This window comes from Ahaetulla prasina, chromosome 1 (assembly GCF_028640845.1).
Source record: "Ahaetulla prasina isolate Xishuangbanna chromosome 1, ASM2864084v1, whole genome shotgun sequence".
NCBI classification, from domain to species: Eukaryota; Metazoa; Chordata; class Lepidosauria; order Squamata; family Colubridae; genus Ahaetulla; species Ahaetulla prasina.
Window position 1 is genome coordinate 368,393,479 of NC_080539.1, and position 16,306 is coordinate 368,409,784.

The 16,306-nt window shown below is 45.3% G+C and overlaps 1 protein-coding gene across 3 annotated transcripts in view; it reads left to right on the forward strand.

Annotated features, from left to right (window-relative positions):
* POLRMT (RNA polymerase mitochondrial) overlaps positions 1-14,637 on the forward strand; it is an 89,920-nt gene extending 75,283 nt beyond the window's left edge. For all 3 annotated transcript variants that reach the window (XM_058163546.1, XM_058163547.1, XM_058163548.1), the window contains 4 exons: positions 5,357-5,429; positions 6,402-6,493; positions 8,857-8,945; positions 14,339-14,637. In XM_058163546.1, coding sequence (XP_058019529.1) covers positions 5,357-5,429; positions 6,402-6,493; positions 8,857-8,945; positions 14,339-14,388 — 304 coding nt within the window. In that variant the 3' untranslated portion in view covers positions 14,389-14,637. The remainder of the gene's footprint in view (positions 1-5,356; positions 5,430-6,401; positions 6,494-8,856; positions 8,946-14,338) is intronic.
* Positions 14,638-16,306: the final 1,669 nt, after the last annotated feature.

Consider the following 16,306-nt stretch of genomic DNA (forward strand, 5'->3'; position numbering starts at 1 on the left):
CGAATTGATAAGAGCCCTGAAAAAAAAGGGACGTATAGCCATTTTTCAGACTTACGACCGTGGCAGCATCCCCACGGATGCCGAACAACCGACTCACCTTTATGACGGTTGCAGTGTCCCGGGGTCATGTGACCCCCCCTCCCCCCCTTCTTTGGCTGACAAGTAAAATCAACAGGGAAACCAGATTCACTTACTAACTTAACACCTGCAATGATCCACTTAACAGCCGTGGCAAGAAAAGCCGTAAAATGGGATAAAACTCAATTAATGTATTTCTCAGTTAGCAACATAAATTCTGGGGCTCAATTGTGGTCCTAAGTCGAGGGCTACCTGTGAGTTCTGGGACTCCTGGAACATGAGCTGTCATTTCCTTTCATATTTACCATCCATATTTTCCCCCCACTCTAAAAGAATTAAGAGCAGGATTTTGAAGTGGGAGGGGGGAAGCAATCCTATACAGCAGGGGTCCCAAACCTTTCGGATCTCAGGGACCACTAAATTCATAATTTTAAATCCCACGGACCACAAATGTGATCTGCCTAATGACCGGCTGGGTGGGTGTGGCTAGGTGGTCATGTGACTGGTGGACGTGGCCAACTCGATGTCACTCATGTCGTGGGGCACCTTGCCCGCTTCTACTCGCGCCCCCCCTCCTCACCTGCCCGCCTGGGCTCCTTAGGGCCCCAACAAGAAGCAGTTGTTGGAGCTAAGCAGCCACCACGAGAAAGAGTTGGCAAAACAGCTCAGTTCAAACTGGATCTGACCGAGAAGGAGGCTCAGCAGAAGCACCTCACTGAGGACTAGGAGCATAGGCTTTCCAAGCAGAGGGAAGACCTGCAGGAGTGCAAGGCCAGGTACCAGCGCCTGGAGGCTTAGTTGGCTGAGATGAGCAGCCAGTTCCAGGCCATGATGCAGTCCCATTGGAATGAGGCCCTCCGGCTCTTCACCACCAGCGGCACTTCCCTCCATCCTTCGCCCAAACCCCAGCACCAGGAGGCTGAAGCAGACCCCAAGTCAGAATTTCTGCCCCCCCCCCGCCGACCCACACAAAAAGACCCCGAAGGAGGAGACTCTCTGCAGCAACACAAACGTTGATTGCACATATCTGGCCCAGGGGCCGTAGTTTGAGGACTCCTGATTTAGTGCAATATAAAAAAAGCAAATAATTTTTCTGCAAACAACCAAAATTTTCTTACGGACCACCAGTGGTCCACGGACCACCAGTTGGTGATCGTTGCTGTACAGCAGTGGTAGTCAACCTGGTCCCTACCACCCACTAGTGGGCGTTCCAGCTTTCATGGTGGGCGGTAGGGGTTTTGTCCGATACTGAAGCACTTTCCTTTTTTTAAAATTTAATTGACTTTTTAAAAAGAATTCATAGCATTATTTAAAAACATTTTTATTAAGTTTTCATAAAATTCCCCGGGACAATTTAAATTTCTGAAAATATACTATTTGTATCACCCGCGCATGAGTTTAGTTCACGTTACCTAAGTGAAACTAGGTAACTAGTGCGACCGCAAACAAAAGAACCTCATCCCAGAATACCTCGCGCATCTCTCCCCACACCACCCAGCTGTAACAGACAAGCAGAGCCGGTAGCCAGCGCACCCCACCCAACCCAATCCACAATGCGTGAGAGGCATGCACAGACGACGATATACGGCGCATTACTGTGGAACTGGTGAGCGGTTAGAAAATTTTACTACTAACAGAGATACAAAAATGGGTGGTAGGTATAAAAAGGTTGACTACCCCTGCTGTACAGTATATACCAGGGGTGTCAAACTCAAGGCCCATGGGCCAGATCCGGCCCGTGGGGTGCTTAAATTTCGCCCGTGGGGCTGGCCTAGAAATATCAAAGAACCAGCCCGCAGGATCTCTGCCGCCCAAAACAGGCCACAGGTGGGGGGGGGGACATGGCCCATTTTTGGCCAGCAGAGAGCTGCAGGAGGCCGTGGAGGCCAAAACCCGGCCCCATGAGGTCCACACACAGCCCATTTTCGGCCTCCGGTAGCACTCTGCTGGCCAAAAATGGGCCTCGGAGGAGCCATGGAGAAGTACAACGCTGATCCGGTCCTTGAAGAAATCCAGTTTGACACCCCTGGCATACACAATCCTAGCAGAACGGCAGCCTAAATAGCCATTGCATATAAACATAGAAAAAAATGCAAGGTCCACGACCGGCCTTCGGCAAAACCAATTGGCTGAAAAAGCTGATAAAAGGGCCCACATGGGCATTCCGTAGCAATTTATTTCAATAATGAATTTCTACACTTATCATCTTCCAATTTGCGCTGTCAGTCTGCAGCTAGCAATAGTTAGTTGAGGGAAGTTCAGTTGCCAACTCATCCGATTGCTTGTCTTTGCTTTCTGCTTATTTTAAAACATTTAAAGAATAAATAACTACCGTATTTTTGGGAGTATAAGATGCACCTTTCCCCCCCCAAAAAAAGAGGGTGAAAATCTGGGTGCGTCTTATACTCTGAATGTAGTTTCGCCCAGCTTCTCAAACGGAGGTTTCAGAGGCTGAAAAAAGCATCAGAAAGCATCAGAAAGGAAGCCCCAAACAGAGCTTCAGAAAAGAAGCCCACAAATGGAGCTTCAGAAAAAAAGCCCCCAAACAGAGCTTCAAAAAAAAAAAAAAAAGCCCCCAAACAACTTCAGAAAAGAAGCCCCCAAACAGAGCTTCAGAGGCTTTTTTTTCTGAAGCTGCTTTGGAGCCTTTCAGAAGCAGAAAAAAGTTTTTTCTGAAACTGAGTTTCAGAGGCAGGGAAAAAAAGCAAAAAAAAAAAAAAAGCAAGGCACAGAGCTCACAACCAAGGAACCTGTTGCTAAAATTCACCTCTGGGAACAGCTGATTAGGGGTATTCTGGGAGGCCGATCCACAATACACCGGCCGTGGTGGCTCAGGCTGTAAGATAGACTGTTATTAAAACACAGCAGCCTACAAATTACTGCAGGCTCGAATCCCACCAGGCCCAAGGTTGACTCAGCCTTCCATCCTTTATAAGGTAGGTAAAATGAGGACCCAGATTGTTGTGGGGGGGGGCAATAAGTTGACTTTGTAAATATACAAATAGAATGAGACTATTGCCTTACACACTGTAAGCCGCCCTGAGTCTTCGGAAAAGGGCGGGATATAAATGTAAATTAAAAAAAAACAAAAACCTGCCAATCAGCTTTTTTCTTATTTTCCTCCCCCAAAACTAAGGTGCGTCTTATACTCGGAAAAATACGGTACATACATTTTAAAAAAAAGAGAGAGAAAAAAACATACAGGTAGCCCTCCACCATTGGGATCAGAATTTCCCAGATGGTCATAAAGGGATTCATACTCAATTTTTATGACCCTTTCCCCCTGGTTGTTAAGAGAATCACTGCAGTTGTTAGGAGAATCAGGCGGTTGTTCAATGAATCCAGCTTCCTCCATTTTTTTATATTTTTTTTATTTACATTTATATCCCGTCCTTCTCCGAAGACTCAGGGCGGCTTACAGTGTGTAAGGCAATAGTCTCATTCTATTTGTATATTTACAAAGTCAACTTTTATTGCCCCCCCCCCAACAATCTGGGTCCTCATTTTACCTACCTTATAAAGGGTGGAAGGCTGAGTCAACCTCGGGCCGGGCTTGAACCTGCAGTAATTGCAGGCTGCTGTGTTCTAATAACAGGCTTCTTTACAGCCTGAGCTATCATTTACTTTGCTCAAGGCAGCAAATGCTGATCACGTGACTCCAGGACAGTGCAACCGACGAGTCACAACACGTCATAAATACATGCCGGTTGCCGAACACCCAAATTTTGATCACGTGACTCTGAGGGGGCTGTAAGGCTCGTAAGTGCCGCCCACTTGTAAGTCACTTTTTTCACTACCCGTTGTAACTTCGAATGGTCACTAAATGAATAAGTCATCATAGTAGCTATACAGGTAGCCCTTGACTTGCGACCACAATTGAGCCCAAAATTTCCCTTGTTAAGTGAAACGTTTGTTAAGTGAGTCTTGTCTCGTTTTACGACCTTTCTTGCCAGAGTTGTTAAGCGAAATCACTGGAGTTGATAAGTTAGTAACTCGGCTATTAAGTGGATCTGGCTTCCCCCTTGGCTTTGCTTGTCAGAAGGTTGCAAGAGGTGGTCACCTGACATTGGGACCTAGCAACGGTCATAAATGTGAATCGGTAGCCAAGCATCCGAATTTTGATCATGTGACCATGGGGATGCTGCAACGGTCATAAGGGTGAAAAACGGTCGCAAGTTATTTTTTTCAGTGCTGTTGTAACTTTGAATGGTGATTAAACCAACTGTTGTCAGTCATGGTCTACCTGCATTTGCTGGAAAATTAAATATCAATAAACACTTTGTAGGTCTCCTAAAATTTAGAGTTCATTATTTCATTGATTGGATAATAGACAATATCAAACGAAAAACCATCCTATCACCTTGAGAAACAATTGTAAATCCCTACAACACCATCAACAGGAATCTTCCTATTGATACCACCATGTGGGTTATAGAGGGAGCCCCTCGTGGCTCCCGTATGACACCAATCCTGCGCAGACTGCACTGGCTACCTGTGGCCTTCCGGGTGCGCTTCAAGGTTTTGGTAACCATCTTCAAAGCTCTCCATGGCATAGGGCCAGGTTATCTACGGGACCGCCTACTGCTACCGAATACCTCTCACCGACCCGTGCGCTCTCACAGAGAGGGATTCCTCAGGGTGCCGTCAGCTAGGCAGTGTCGTCTGGCGACGCCCAGGGGAAGGGCCTTCTCTGTGGGGGCTCCCACCCTCTGGAATGAACTCCCCCCAGGACTCCGTCAACTTCCGGACCTCCGAACCTTCCGTCGCGAGCTCAAGACACATTTATTCATCTGTGCAGGACTGGACTAGATTTTAAATTTATAGGGGTTTTAATTGGTTTTTAATATTTATATTTATATTTTTAATAATTTGGCATTAGAATAAGTTTTTTAATGGTTATTTTAATTTGTACATAAATGTTTTATTTGCCTGTGAACCGCCCTGAGTCCTTCGGGAGATAGGGCGGTATACAAATATGAATAAATAAATAAATAAATAAATAAAATGTTCACCATTATGTAAAATAAATTCCTCCGATCTTTTTGAAAAGAAAGAAAAAGGACAAGAAAACGTTTAAAGATACTAAAAATGATTAGTCGAAACAATATTCAGTTCTAAATCTCATCCCATTGTACCTGACTACATCAAATTATTGATAAACATTGACCTTGCTTCCAAATACTCTCTTAATATCAAATATTTCTCCCTTCAAAATTGGTCTCTAAAGGTATAATTTTGCCTTATAGGGTGAAACTCATCTGCCTCTCTTCTTTTTCAGGGCCGGGCTAACCTTCGTCTCTGTGCATGACTGTTTCTGGACACATGCAGCCACGGTGGACATAATGAATAAGGTAAGAATAATGCCACCCAAACACCCCTCGCTGTATCCTGCCTTCTTATCTACCGCCAATTTGCTTTGACTGTTAGTAGTTCAGATTCTTGTAGAGAGCGTTTGCGTACAACGAACCTATAAACAGGTAGTCCTCGAATTATGACCCACACATCCGCCCCTCAGAAGCTCGGCTGGCAAGGCCTCTGGATGCCCAAACGGAGCTTCCGAGGGGCGGAGCTGCCCCTCGGAAGCTGCATTTCGGCCAGCAACATGCAAGACAAATGCTGCAGAGACTCTGCGGTTGTTCATAAGAGCGAACGAGTGCCATGGTGCTGCAAGATTTGTAGTGTCAGGCAGTGGTGGGATTCTTCCGGTTTAACAACCGGTTCGGTGATCATGTGTGCCCGCGCCAGACATGCACTGCACGTGCTCAGTCCAACAAAAAAACACCTTCCGCATTAGTGCTAGGGAATTAAAACAGCTGAAGGGCGGCGATCCGCTTTGCTGTGCGAAGATAAAGGTAAGTAAAGCACAGGGGCGGACGGGCGGCCCCAGCTGATCGTCAGAGCAATCCGGTTCGCTCTCAGCTGATTGTCTACTGGTTCATCCAAACCGGAGCTACTGGTTCACCCGAACCAGTCCAAATCCCACCCCTGGCGTCGGGCCTTGTTTGCAAACGTTAGGGAGCGCTTATCCCATAATTTCGAATGTTCACTAAGGGAATGCTCATAATCCGGAGATTACCTGTATTCCAGGTGTGGTTTTACTAGGGTTTTACGAAGCAGTTCTTTATAAAGGATCTTGCAACCATTCTAAAATAATGGAAGTCTGCCAAGTGCCCAAATTTGGATCACATGATCATGGGGCTGCTCCAATGGCCATGAGTGCAAGGAGTGGTTATGTCGTAAGTCGAGGACCGCCTGTATTCCGTGGGGGTTTTTCTACATGTTTCAGGAAGGATGTATTAAGCGATTTATCCTCTGAATCCTAGATATGCCGCGAACAATTTGTCACACTACACAGCCAACCTATCTTGGAAGACCTTTCGAAATTCATGTTGCAGAAATACTGTTCCAACCCCACGTAAGTTCCGTGGACCTTTTGGGTTATTTATTTTCTCTTTTACGTGCCCATTTGACATTATTTATTTATTTATTTATTTAATCATATTTATATACCGCCCTATCTCCCAAGGGACTCAGGGCGGTTTACAGGCACTAAAAACAGATAAATAGAATATAAATACAATATAAAACATTTAAAAAACTTATTCTAAAGCCCGTCCAATTAAAAATAGAAATAAAACCCAATTTAAAACCCAAAATTTAAAATCTAGCTCAGTCCTGCACAATTAAATAAGTATGTTTTAAGCCCGCGGCGGAAGGTCCGGAGGTCCGAAAGCTGACGAAGTCCGGGGGGTAGATCGTTCCAGAAGGTCGCAAAAGGGGATCATGTGTCCCTGGGACACGGCCAACGTCATAAATGTGAGTTCAGTTGTCAAGCGGCTGAATGCAAATCACGAGGCCATGGGGATGCTGCAACGGTCGTTAAGTGTGAAAAATGGCCATAACTCACTCCTTTCAGTGCCGTTGTAACTTCGAATGGTCGCTAAGCAGACTGTTTGTAAGTCAAGGGTTACCTGTCAGGCCTGGAAACCATACTAGACTTTAGGGTTCCAGACGCTGCCACATTTTTCCCCTGAGGGGAGGAAGGGGGGTTGAGGGGTATGGTAACATTCTTCAAGCGGTCAAGGTCGGATGGTGTTCACATCTGCAGGAGAAGTGGCGGGTTCGAATGAACTGGGAGAACGTGGGACCATGTGACCAGCAAAGGGGTCAGGGAGGTGGGACACTTGGTGTTTGTATAACTGGGAAAAGAATCCGGAAGTTCAGTTTTGGAATAATGTCAAGGTTCCAGAAAAACCTCCTCTGCATAAAAAAAACTCAGAAGCCATTGTGTTTCAGAGTTCTTTACTAGCATGAGGAAACTGGCACCCGATGAGTGAAATTCCAAAACTGAACTTCCGGATTCTTTTCCCAGTTATACAAACCCCAAGAGTCCCACCCCCCTGACCCCTTTGCTGGTCACATGGTCCCACGTTCTCCCAGTTCATTCGAATATCTTCCCGCCACTCCTCCTGCAGATGTGAACACCATCCGACCTTGACCGCTTGAAGAATGTTACCATACCCCTCAGCCCCCCTTCTTCCCCTCAGGGGAAAAATGTGGCAGCGTCTGGAACCCTAAGGCCTAGTATGGTTTCCAGGCCTGACATTACCTGTACAGTCTCACTCCGGTTTGCTCCAGGGTAAATCTTACTGGAAACAGGAAAGCTTATTCCAGATTGTTTTTAGAGCAGCAGGCATATAAGTGTCATTTTGCCTGTAAAAGAAGAGGAGGGACTCCACTTTAAGAGGATGCTTGCCCTCTGCAATTTTTATAAGCGTTTAGGGGCAGTCCTTGACTTACAACCGGTCACTTAGCGACCGTTCGAAGTTGCGACTTACCTATAAAAAGGGAGTTACGACATAATTATGAGGGTCTGACAAGTGGACTCCACAACTCACCCTTGCAGTCGTCACGGGAACACATTTCGGGTACTTGCCAACCCCCACCGCATTTACAGCTGTTACACTGTCCTGCGGTCAAGCCGCTATCTTTGATGAAGTTTTTGCTGAAAGTGTTTTGGCTAAAACTGCCTGTTTTTATGTTTGATGGGAATCGATTATCGTATTTTTCAGCGTATGAGATGCACCTTTTTCCCTCAAAAAAGAGGGTGAAAATCTGGGTGGGTCTTATACTCTGAATATAGCCCTGCCCAGCCTCTCAAACTGGGGTTTCAGAGATTGAAAAAAGCATCAGAAATGAAGGTTGACAAAAAAAAGCCTCCAAACAGAGCTTCAGAAAAAAAGCCTCAGAAACGAAGCTTCAGAAAAAAAGCCTCAGAAACGAAGCTTCAGAAAAAAAGCCTCCAAACAGAGCTTCAGAAAAAAAGCCTCAGAAACGAAGCTTCAGAAAAAAAGCCTCAAAAACGAAGCTTCAGAAAAAAAGCCTCCAAACAGAGCTTCAGAAAAAAAAAGTCTCAGAAATGAAGCTTCAGAAAAAAAGCCTCAGAACGGAGCTTCAGAAAAAAAGCCTCCAAATAGAGCTTCAGAAAAAAAGTCTCTGTGTTGGAGGCTTTCAGAGGCAGAAAAAAAAAATTCTGAAGAAAAAAAGCAAAGCACAGAGCTCACAACCAACAAACCTGTTGCTAAAATTCACCTCTGGAAACAGCTGATTGGGGGTATTCCGGGAGGCCGATCTACCTGCCAATCAGCTTTTTTCTTATTTTCCTCCAAAAACTAATGTCCGTCTTATACACCGAAAAATACGGTCTTTATCCATGAGTTTGAGGAAAACTGGCATTGAGTTCCTCTTTCATTGACTTGTTCCTTTTGCCTCCCAAAGGATACCTGAAAGCGAAATAAAGAAAAAGAAAGCTGCCCAGGCCTGGATCCAGGACCTGAAAGATTTACTGCCTAAAATCCCCAAGAAAGGTAAGACTCAAAAGCCCCCTTGATCAGTGGTCACCAACCAGTGGTCCGTGGACCACTGGTAGTCCGTGAGAAGATTTTGGTGGTACACAGAAAAATTATTTGCATTTTTTTATATTGCACTAAATACTATTTTTCTTTTTAAAAAATTCGTATTAGTGGTCCACAGGATTTAAAATTATGAATTTAGTGGTCCCTGAGGTCCGGAAGGTTGGTGACCCCTGCCCTTGATTTGTGAGATCAGGTATTTAGGGGATTCTAAAGGAAGGCTGTGCAAACCCTTGATGGATGTCCCTGCTTAATCATTTTAAAAGATGAAAACTTTACCAGTCGAAGGCAATATTTCTAGCTCGTGGTTGACCGGCGGGGTCCTTGATGCTCTCTGAGCTTGGTTGTTTCCTTGTAGACGTTTCATTATCCAATTAGGGAACATCATCAGTGCTAGAAGAGGATGAGACTTGTGGGAAGGGGGAGAAGGAGGAGGAAGAGAGGAAGGAAGGGAGGGAGAGGGAAAGGAAAGAAAGAGAGAGAGAGAGAGAAATAGAGAAGACTGTGGGGCCGTTGGTGCTCTCCGAGCTTGGTTGCTCCTTGCAAACGTTTCATTACCAAACTAGGAAACACCATCAGTGCTAGAAGAGGATGAGACTTGTGGGAAGGGGGAGAAGGAGGAGGAAGGGAGGGAGGGAAAGAGAAGCGCCCTGTCCCCGCGCATGTGCACGTCCCCCAAGTGCATCCCGTCCCCCACGCATGCGCGGCAGAGACCCAAAGACCAGCTGGGCAGCGAGAGGCGCGTGCGCAGCGGAGCCGAGCTGGGGCGATGGCTCGCATGCCCACCACAAGAGGGCGCCGCGTGCCAACTCCGACACGCATACCATAGGGTTTGCCATCACGGGACTGGGTTTTTAAGAGAATTGCTGCATTTGTTAAGTGAATTGCTGCATTTGTTAAGTGAATCATGCGGCCGTTAAGTGAATCCGGCTTCCCCCATTGACTCTGCTTGTCAGAAGCCAGCTGGGAAGGTCACAAATGGGGATCACGTGACCCCCATTTATGACAGTGCAACTGTCCTTTCAAGCGCATACGATGAACCTTCGTTACTTCTTTTGCAAACGTTCATTTGGGGAGTTGATGGAGTTTTAGGATCAGGTGGGGTGTCAAAAGCCAGGTGATTGAAGTCCCGTGGTGGCCACGATTGGTGAAAATTGACAGCACTCTATTCTTATTGTTTTGCGGGGCGACATGCGTAAGAAACTGTATTTTAAGCCTAAAATAGCCTTGCCACGGAACAGACTCCGCAGCCAGCTGTGCTCACATGCACGATGCCTCCCCCTCTTACAGCACCCACCTCTCACCCACCCCTCATGTTAACCATGACTTGAAGGATGCTCCTCTCCAGCTGTACAATAGCAAGATTCAGCCTGGTGATCCAATGAGTCATTGGCTTATCTCCAGTTGCTAAATTCCTTGGTCCAAGCCCCAATCGGCTTCTTCCATGTGTTAAGACTGAACTGATTGCATTGTTCTAGTAGCAGTTGCCTGAATACACAACCAGGGCCTTTGGGCTGATATTTGTTTTAGAATAAAATAGAGCTGGAAGCGACCTCGGAGCAAGGGTGAAATGCTACCGGTTCATTCCAGTTCGGACAAACCGGTAGTTGATTAAAAACTACCGGTTCGGGCGAAACAGTAGTAAAAAAAAAAAAAGAAAAGCTACCGGTTCAGTTGAACTGGCAGTTTTAAAAGCTACCAGTTTGGACAAATGGGTAGGTAGCTACCAATTTGGTTGAACTAGTAGTTAAAAAAAGCTTCCGGTTCCTCTGAACCGCAAGACAAGGAGCAAGGCTATCAACGTTGTTTTCCGACAAAGAGCCCAAACGCCGTTGCTGGTCTTTTAAGCCTTATGGGAGGGGCCAGTCATCTCTTGGCCCTACTCCCGAGTCGAATCTTTGCTTGAGCTGCTCTTGCCTTCTGGCAGCTCTTCTCATGCGTGCATTAGGAACAGGCTCCTCCTGTTCCTCTGCCTCACTACTGTCAGCCTCTGGAGGCTCTGGAGTCTGCACATCACTCCCTGATGGCCCTGGCCCCACCTCTGCCTCCGACGCAGAGCCCTCATCCGGGCCTTCCCCAGCCTCCAGGACTGGCCCACGCTCTTCCTCAGTCTCATCGCTGTCCGACTCCTTTGCCAGCTCTGCAGGCTGCTGGTGGACCACAACAGCACCATTCACTCCCTTTGAAGGGAAAAAATCCCCACTTCCTTTTAATTCTGCGGCTTTCTCTGATTTGCTGGTGACTGCAGAGCTTCCAAGCTACATGTGGCTCCTGTAATCTGCCGCTTCCACACCTGTGTCAAGGTTGCCATTTTATTGGCAATTGTGCCAGGCTGATGTTAGGAAAAGACTCAGATGAGAAGGGGGGGGGGGAGGAAGGCAGTACTGGGGCCTGCAAATTTTCTCAGCAGCCTGCTTGTCCATATACCTCACCCTCCCACCTTTATTTTATTTTATTACTTTTTAATTTACTTTTTAATTTTATTTTATTTTCTGTGTTTGCACGTGTGTATCACTTTTATTATTTTTTTCAAATAAGCCAGGGAAAATACCTAATATTCCTTCCTCTTCTTCATTTCTCTTCAACAACCCAAAGTCATCCAGCCAACTTTCAGGCCTAGGGTAGAACTAGAACTCCCAGTCTCCTGGTGATTGGCCCAAAGTCACCCAGTTAACTTTCTTGCCTAAGGTGGGGACTAGAACTCACCTTATGGTTTATACTGATATTGATTGTTTCCTGATTGCTTATTTGTACCCTATAACTATCATTAAGTGTTGTAAGTGTTGTACCTTGATGAAGGTATCTTTTCTTTTATGTACACTGAGAGCGTATGCACCAAGACAAATTCCTTGTGAGTCCAATCACACTTGGCCAATAAAGAATTCTATTTTGTTCTTTTCATCTTCCCCTGCCCACTCTGTGGCATTTATTTTATTTTTATTTTATTTTATTCGATTTTTATACCGCCCTTCTCCCGAAGGACTCAGGGCGGTGTACAGCCAAATAAAAATCCACAATATACACATTAAAACAAGATTAAAACAAAACATATTACAGGGTGGCCGAAATTTAAAACAATTTAACAAACCTTAAAATATAAATAACCCCAATTAAAATTTAATAAAACTTTTAAGCCAGTCCCGCTTGAATAAATAGGTGCGTTTTCAGCTCACGGCGAAAAGTCTGAAGATCAGGCACTTGACGTAAACCAGGGGGAAGTTCGTTCCAGAGGGTAGGTGCTCCAACAGAGAAGGCCCTTCCCCTGGGGGCCGCCAGCCGACATTGTTTGACGGACAGCACCCTGAGAAGGCCCTCTCTGTGTGAGCGTACGGGTTGGTGGGAGGCATATTTATTTATTTATTTATTTATTTATTAAATTTTTATACCGCCCTTCTCCCGAAGGACTCAGGGCGGTTTACAGCCATGATAAAAACAACAACAGGGTACACATAAAACCATAATTTAAAAAACTTATTTTACAGATGGCCGAATTAAAACATTTAAAATAAACCCAAATTTTAAAATGTTAAAACATTGAAACTAATTAAAATCCTATTAAAATCCTATGCCAGTCCTGCGCGAACAAACAAATAGGTCTTCAGTTCTCGGCGGAAAGTCCGAAGGTCCGGCAGTTGCCGAAGTCCAGGGGGAAGTTCGTTCCAAAGGGTGGGAGCCCCCACAGAGAAGGCCCTCCCCCTGGGGGCCGCCAGCCAACATTGCTTGGCGGACGGCACCCTAAGGAGTCCCTCTCTGTGCGAGCGTACAGGTCGGTGGGAGGTATTCAGTAACAGCAGGCGGTCCTGTAAGTACCCTGGCCCTAAGCCATGGAGCGCTTTAAAGGTAGTCACCAACACCTTGAAGTGTACCCGAAAGACCACAGGTAGCCAGTGCAGACTGCGCAGGAGAGGTGTTACATGGGAGCAACGTGTGGCTCCCACTATCACCCGCGCAGCTGCGTTCTGAACCAACTAAGGTAACAGCAGGCGGTCCCGTAAGTATCCAGGCCCTAAGCCATGGGGCGCTTTAAAGGTGGTAACCAAAATCTTAAAGCGCACCTGAAAGACCACAGGGAGCCAGTGCAAACTGCGCAGGAGTGGTGTTACAGTGGTGTTACATTAAAGCAAACTGTGGGTGCCTTGTTGTTTGAGAGAGAATATTGGTGCCCTCCCAAGCACATCCTGTGCAGTTCCAGGGGGTACCCCTGTTGGCAGACATGTACCCACCTGCAGAGAGAATCTATGGCACACAGCCATGATCTGTCACTTCCATTGTTTTTTGTTCCTGTTGGACTCCCAAGCTGAGACTTTTAAGCAGCTTTCCCCACTCCAGGCCTTGAAGTTTAAATGAACCTCCTCCTCTTAGTGTTCATCCTAGGATATCTTTATATTGAGCGAAGAAAAAAAGGAAAAACCCAGAAAGAATTAACGCTTTTTCAGGCAAAGAAATTTTATTAAAAACCCTCAGCTTTCGAAAGCTGAATAAAATTTTATCTCACAGCTAGTCTTTCGATCGCAGTGGAACCCCACATTTCCATTGCTAAGCGAGATCATTAAGTGAGTTTTGACCCATTTTACGACCTTTCTTGCCCCAGTTGTTAAGTGTATCACCGCAGTTGTTAAACTAGTAACACAATTGTTAAGTGAATCTGGCTTCCCCCGCTGACTTTGCTTGTCAGAAGGTCGCAAAAGGGGATCGCGGGACCCCCTGGGATGCTCCAACCGTCATGAGTCACTTACCAAGCATCCGAATTTTGATTGTATGGCCATGGGGATGTTGCAACGGTCGTAAGCGTGAAAAACGGTCACAAGTCACTTTTTCAGTGCCGTTGTAACTTCAAACAGTCACTAAATGAAGTGTAAGTCGGAGCTCTCTGTATGGGCTGCGGATTGCCCATTTCCGCTGTTAGTTAAACCACAAATTGTTCTCGACTTAACCACTGTACGTACTTATTCTTCCGTGCAGGACTGGCATAAAATTAAAAACTGTTAGTAATTTTAATGGGGTTTTTTATGGTTTTAATGTGTCTTTTAATTAATGGGCCAAATTGAATAGGTTTTTTAAAGTCGGTTTTTAGCTGTATATTGTATGTTTTTTATTGTGTTTTTTACTTGGCTGTAAACCGCCCTGAGTCCTTCGGGAGAAAGGCGGTATAGAATTCAAATTATTCATTCATTATTCATTCATTCACTGTAATTACAGTCATAAGTCATGCTGGTCATTAAGCAGATGACCCCATTTTTGTGTCCAACTTTACAAGCTTTTTTGCAGCAGCCGTTAAGCAAAGATATTCCAAACCAGTATACCTTCTTTTTTCTTATTTCCCTGACCTCTCCTTTTCTCTCCATCAGGTGACTTCAAATTAGAGAAGGTGAAGAAATCAATCTACTTTTTCAACTGATTCTACAAGATCATCATCTTTCTCCCGATCTTCTGCATTCGGACTTAGACCCAGCCGGGGTATCCGATGGACAGACATAAGGAGCTGTTGCTTCCCGTTTCTCTCCAGTCTCCCTGAACGGGACTGAAAACCTACTTGGTTCCTTAAATTTGGTCCCTCTCTCGGTGCTTCTGGAGGGAGTCACACTGGCAAGGAATTCCTTCCCCATGGAGGAGGTGGAATTACATCACCCCCAAAACCTGTGGTTTTTAAGAGAAAAATAAGGTACTTATGTCTAAGGGTGCAAACAGCATATGTTTCTCCCTAAATTGTCTGGAGAAAGGCCTCAGTTTGGCCTTCCTGTCTTTTCTGGAAGAAAAAAAAATGGTTCATAATTGTTTTCAATTTTGGGAATTCTGGTTTACTGAATCCACCAAGACTGCATTCTTCCCCGCCGTTTTTTGAATTTTTATGCACTTTGTTCCTGTTGAGGGAACTGGACTTGCTAGCCTTCCCGACTCCATCCCGGTAATTTCCTCTGGCAATTGCAAATAAAGTAAATATTTGAAATTTTAAGTTGAGCTTTTTGATCGTCCTTCTAGGTTTTGCTGTGAGGGAGGGGTGGGGAATGTGAGCTTAAGAAAAAGTCTTCGGCTGCAAAATGCTGGTCCCCACGATACCAAAAAAAAAAAAAAAAGGCGCAGAGACCTAAAAAAGGGCCTCTGTGGCTCAGATTGCTAAGACAGTCTGTTATTAACAGCAGCTGCTTGCAATTACTGCAGGTTCAAGCCCCACCAGGCCTAAGGTTGACTCAGCCTTCCATCCTTTATAAGGTAGGTAAAATGAGGACCCAGATTGTTGGGGGCAATAAGTTGACTTTGTATATAATATACAAATGGATGAAGACTATTGCTTGACATAGTGTAAGCCGCCCTGACTCGTCGGAGAAGGGCGGGATATAAATGCAAATTTTAAAAAAATGTGCAAAGAAGAGCAACAAAGATGATGAGGGCTCTGGAGGCTAAATCGTATGAATGGTGGTGGAAGCTAAGTATGTTTGCCTATCAAAGGGGAGGATTAGAGGTGACACGATAACTGTCTTCCAGTACTTGAGGATCTCAAAGGTGCTTTTTTCTGGAGGCAACTGGACTTTCTTGTTTTTTCTTTGAAGACGTTTCGCTTCTCATCCAAGAAGCTTCTTCAGCTCTGACTGGATGGTGGAGACTGGAAGGATTTATACTCTTTGCAGACAGCTGGTCATTTGCATCCTTTTTGAGAGTCTTTGAGGCCACCTGGAGGTTTATCTGTGTCCTCAGGGTCACCTGAGTGGTCCTCCTGGTTCCTATAGTCTGCAGTTTTTTTCCTCTGGAATTCCATTCCTACTCCCACACCGTTCAAAGGGTATTCATCCCAAATTCTATAGCTAAAAGTCTGTAGAGATTCTCAGTCCTCCAGGTCAAAAGCACCTTTGGGACAACCATGACCTGGATGACTGAGAACCTCTTACACACCAGTACTTGAGGAGTTTTCACAAAGAAGAGGGGGGTCAACTTGTTCTCCAAAGCAGTTGAGAACAGGACAAGAAGTAAAGAGACATCCAACCTAGAACTCAGGAAAAATTTCATGTCAGCGAGAAGAGTCAGCCAGCGGAACGACTTGCCACCAGAACTTGTGGGGGCTCCATCCCTGGGGGTTTTCAAAAAGAGACTGGATAGCCCAGTGGTAGTCAACCTGGTCCCTACTGCCCACTAGTGGGTGTTCCAGCTTTCATGATGGGCGGTAGGGGTTTTGTCCGATACTGAAGCACTTTCCATTTTTTTAAATTTAATTGACTTTTAAAAAAATTTTCATAGCATTATTTAAAAACATTTTCATTCGGTTTTCATAAAATTACCCGGGGACAATTGAAATTTCTGAAAATATACTATTTGTATCAACC